A 5,000-nucleotide genomic window follows, 5' to 3' on the forward strand; every position below is an offset into this window, starting at 1 on the left:
ACAAACACACACATGATACACACATGATACACAAACACACACATGATACACACACGATACACACCCATGAACGTCCACGCACACAAACATGCAGGTGTGTGTCTCCACTGAAAGAGTCTCTGAAGGACGATCTTTGTGTTCGGGCAGAGTTTAGTTTTGGAGAATTATCGCTCCTGATCTGACTGTGTTTGGGATCCACCGATACCGATGTCGATACGTGGGCTTTATTTGTCAACCGATCCCGATATCAGCCGATACCAGAGCAGAGACTGAGAAATGACGGCTCTGCTGGATTTTAATTTGTGTTTGTTGAGGCGACGTTTCTTGTTCTGTGTCTTTGCGTCAGATTTAAAGACAGTGGGACGAATGATATTTTTGCATTTTTGCATAATTCTGTAAACAAAGTCAAAATGTGTGTGCATTCATGTCACATGTGTTCACATCACTAGTGTCACACACAACACTTCATTATTCAGTCACACACTGTCTACTACTGTACGGCCCTGGGCACACAAGTGCCATGGGCCATGACCAGTGGAAGTGTCTTGCCTAAGGACACAGCGACAGTTTTTGCCCCTGGTGCCTCCTGTGGCTCCTGATGTTTCCAGTGGTAGTGAGGTCGAAAACTGTTTATGTGGAGCTACTCAACTAAACAACGAGAAAGAACCAACAGTATCTCCAAAACCGACACATTTACAGCACACAGGCTCAGACAGGCTCCTCTCAGATCACAAGTCTGCACCAACAAGTGTCCTTTTAAAATAATAGAATCCAGCATGTTGACAGCAACTGTGTGTGTCCTCTGTCTATGAGACAGTATTCTGTCTGCGGGGACAGTCCGGCGTCTGCGGGGACAGTCCTGTGTCTCTTCTACGCACTCACACTTTGATAAAAAGTTTTGTTTCTGTCCTAAACTTTGCTGAAGTTCACTTTTATTTCTCGTCAGTATCGTGGAAAAGACACAAGAGTGTTTAAAGCCTCAGTGTTGTGCACGAGTGTAAACAAGAACGTGAGTGACGTGACTCTGATGGTGCGTTCAGGGACAGTACGACAACAAATGACTCCTCTGATAAATATTGATGCAGCGTCACATATGAGGACATTTATGTGTCTGTAAATTGGATTAAATGAACAGAACATCGAGAGTCTAAGATTTATAACGAGGTATAACCTGCTCACGTGGACTATCGATACCCGATATGTCTCTGAATGTCCATATCGGCTGAGCCCTAATAAAAACACTGAAGTCTCTCTCAGTCTGGTCCGTCGTTCCAGGAAAAGACCGGGAAATGTCTCTGGTTTCCAGGGTAACGGACGCCCTGGACATGGATTAGCGATCAACTCCGATTAAAATCTAACAGAGCGTCAGACGGAGCAGTGCCTGCAGTTAGCGTCACGTGTGTCAGTGTAAACACAAATCTGCAAGAATTCAATTTTATTTTTTATTTCAGTGAATGAGACGTTTAACCGACTGGTGAAGATCGAAGTGGACGACAAAAAGGGTAAGAACCAGGACTGAACCAGGACTGAACCAGGACCGAACCAGGACTGAACCAGGACTTAAAGGTTGTATGGAGGATTTTTTTGTTTTTGTTTCAAATTGTCAATGAAAGTTTAAAATACCATTACAGAGACGAAGCAGCTTTGTAATTATGATGACCAAAAAAAAAAAAACTATGAAAATCTATCAACTGTGGACGCAGTGAGACGAGATAAACATCAGCCAATAGAAAACGAGGCTCCCTCATTTCCTATTGGCTGTCAGGTTGTCAATCAAACTCCCTACGTTTTTAGTGTAACTGACTCGCCGGCGCGCGGGGATTACGTGATTTATGCGGCGCTTCTTAGAGGCTTTTTCAAACTGTCGCTTCCTCACAATTCGCACAAAGTTTGTTGCGACGGCGGACGAGAATCCACGACCAGTTCGCCGCAAAAGAAAGTCCGTTTTTGAGATCGCTGAAAGAAGAAGAGAAGAAGGAGAAAAGGAGCGAAGACAAACTGAGGTGTTTCTTGGAGATTCCTTCCAGCGACGGCGCGACTGAAGCAGACGAAGGGTCTAAAAACTGACGCGTCGGTCGATAAATTATTTCTAGACAGGAAACTTCAACAGTAATTCTGAACACGAACTTAATGTAAACAAGCGTGATTTCTAGAGTAAAAAAGGACTGTCGCTGTATTTCTCTTTCCTTAAAAAATCCTCTATGCAACCTTTAACTGAAGACTAAAGCAGGAGTGTGAGTGTTTGGCGTTTGTGAATGTCTCCTCCAGCTCGCTGCACCCTGCCGCCGCACACTGGCCCCTGCAGAGCCAGTTTCACTCGCTGGTTCTACGACCCGCTGGACCAGAAGTGTCAGAGCTTCACGTTCGGCGGCTGCGACGCCAACGAAAACAACCACGAGCAAAAAGACGAGTGCGAGAACTCGTGTAAAGGAGTCACAGGTGAGACCGGGTCTGGACCAGGGACTAAATCAAGACTCAACCAAGACTGGACCAGGACTAAACCAAGACTAAATCAGGACTCATCCAAGACTGAATCAGGACGAAACAAGGACTAAACGAGGACGAAACAAGGACTAAACTAAAATTTAAACCTGGACTAAACCAAAACTAAACCAGGACCAAAACAGGACTAAACCAGGACTAAACTGGGTCTAAACCAGGACCAAAACAATACTAAACAAGGACTAAATCGGGTCTAAACCAGGACTAGACAAGGACTAAACTCGGTCTAAACCAGGACCAAAACAGGACTAAACCAGGACTAAACAAGGACTAAATTGGGATTAAACAAGGACTGAACCAGGACTAAATTAGGACTAAATCAGGATTAAACCAGGACTAAATCAGGACTAAACCGGGTCTAAACCAGGACTAGACCAGGACTAAATCAGGACTAAACTGGGTCTAAATCAGGACTAGACCGGGTCTAAATCAGGACTAGACCGGGTCTAAATCAGGACTAGACTGGTCTAAATCAGGACTAAACTGGGTCTAAATCAGGACTAAACTGGGTCTAAATCAGGACTAAACTGGGTCTAAATCAGGACTAAACTGGGTCTAAATCAGGACTAAACTGGGTCTAAATCAGGACTAAACCGGGTCTAGACCAGGACCAAACAAGGACTAAACTGGGTCTAACCCTGGACTAAACCAGGACTAAACCAGGTCTAAATCGGGACTAAACCAGGACTGAACCAGGAATAAACCAGGTCTAAACCAGGACTAAACCAGGTCTGAACCCGGTCTTTGTGTTCAGAGGAGGACGTGTACGCTCCGGCGATGTTCAAGCGCTTCGGGGAGGAGGAGGAGGAGTATCAGTCAGGTCAGTCAGGTCTCTGCTCGTCACATCAGGTCACTGTGAACCCGAGTGTGTGGGAGGGCATCTGACGCAGTGGGCTCCTGTTGGTCTGTGCAGGTTCCATCGCTCTGGCCGTGATCCTGACCGTGGCTCTGCTCGCGCTGCTCACCATGGGAGCCTACTGCTTCCTCAAGAGGAGGAAAGACCACATCCCCGTGCCCAACGTGGACTAAACCGGGACTAAACCAGGACCAAACCAGGTCTAAACCAGGTCTAAGCCAGGTCTAAACCAAGGACTAAACCAGGACTAAACTAAACCAGGACTAAACCAAGGACTAAACCAAGGACTAAACCAAGGTAAACCAGTAAACCAGGACTAAACCAAGGACTAAACCAGGACTAAACCAGCTAAACCAAGGACTAAACCAAGGACTAAACCAAGGACTAAACCAAGTAAACCAGGACTAAACTAAACCAAGGACTAAACTAAACCAAGGAAAACTAAACCAAGGACTGAACCAGGACTGAACCAGGACTAAACCAGGACTAAACCAAGAAAAAACCGGGACTAAACCAAGAACTAAACCTGGACTAAACGAGGATTGAACCAGGACTAACCCAAGAACTAAACCAAGAACTAAACCAAGAACTGAACCAGGACTGAACCAGGACTGAACCAGGACTAAACCAAGTCTAAGCCAAGTCTAAGGCAAGACTAAACCATGGACTAAACCAAGAACTAAACCATGGACTAAACCAAGTCTAAGCCAAGTCTAAGACAAGATTTAACAAGGGCTAAACCAAGAACTAAACCAGGACTAAAACAAGAACTAAACCAGGACTAAACCATGGACTAAACCAGGACTAAACCAAGTCTAAACCATGGACTAAACCATGGACTAAACCATGGACTAAACCATGGACTAAACCAGGACTAAACCATGGACTAAACCATGGACTAAACCGGGACTAAACCGGGACTAAGCCAAGTCTAAGCCAAGTCTAAGCCAAGTCTAAGCCAAGTCTAAGCCAAGTCTAAGCCAAGACTTAACAAGGGCTAAACCATGGACTAAACCATGGACTAAACCATGGACTAAACCATGGACTAAACCATGGACTAAACCATGGACTAAACCAGGACTAAACCATGGACTAAACCAGGACTAAACCAGGACTAAACCAGGACTAAACCAGGTCTAAACCGGGACTAAGCCAAGTCTAAGCCAAGACTTAACAAGGGCTAAACCAAGAACTAAACCAGGACTAAACCAGGACTAAACCAAGTCTAAGCCAAGACTTAACAAGGGCTAAACCAAGAACTAAACCAGGACTAAACCAAGTATATTCCAGTAGGGGGCGGTGTTGAGCCTCTTTTGAAAGATGTAAATTTCCTGTTTATCACCGTACTGTGTGTGGATCTGTGTGTGTGTTTTTGTGTGTATGATTGTGTTTTTTTGTGTTTTTTTTTGTGTGTTTGTGTTTTTTTGTGTGTTTATTTGTGTTTGTGTTTTTTTGTGTGTGAAGGTTTTTTTTGTGTGTTTGTGTGTTTTTGTGTGTGTGTATTTTTGTGTGTTTGTGTTTTTTTGTGTGTTTGTGTTTTTTGCGTGTTTTTTTGTGTGTTTGTGTTTTTTTGTGTGTTTTTGTGTGTTTTGTGTTTTTTTGTGTGTTTGTTGTTTTTTTGTGTGTGTGTGTGTTTTTTGTG

General features: G+C 44.3%; 1 protein-coding gene across 1 annotated transcript in view; it reads left to right on the forward strand.

The window, feature by feature from the left end:
• Nucleotides 1-3,589, forward strand: part of LOC110164255 (kunitz-type protease inhibitor 1-like) — a 23,929-nt gene extending 20,340 nt beyond the window's left edge. Inside the window, exons 10-13 of the mRNA XM_055149746.1 lie at nucleotides 1,452-1,502; nucleotides 2,269-2,439; nucleotides 3,257-3,322; nucleotides 3,416-3,589. Of these exons, the coding sequence (XP_055005721.1) occupies nucleotides 1,452-1,502; nucleotides 2,269-2,439; nucleotides 3,257-3,322; nucleotides 3,416-3,531 (404 nt within the window). The 3' untranslated portion in view covers nucleotides 3,532-3,589. The remainder of the gene's footprint in view (nucleotides 1-1,451; nucleotides 1,503-2,268; nucleotides 2,440-3,256; nucleotides 3,323-3,415) is intronic.
• The last annotated feature ends 1,411 nt before the right edge of the window (nucleotides 3,590-5,000 follow it).

The sequence above is a fragment of the Boleophthalmus pectinirostris genome, unplaced genomic scaffold, assembly GCF_026225935.1.
Source record: "Boleophthalmus pectinirostris isolate CB_2022bp ecotype Guang Dong unplaced genomic scaffold, ASM2622593v1 HiC_scaffold_13, whole genome shotgun sequence".
NCBI lineage: Eukaryota > Metazoa > Chordata > Actinopteri > Gobiiformes > Gobiidae > Boleophthalmus > Boleophthalmus pectinirostris.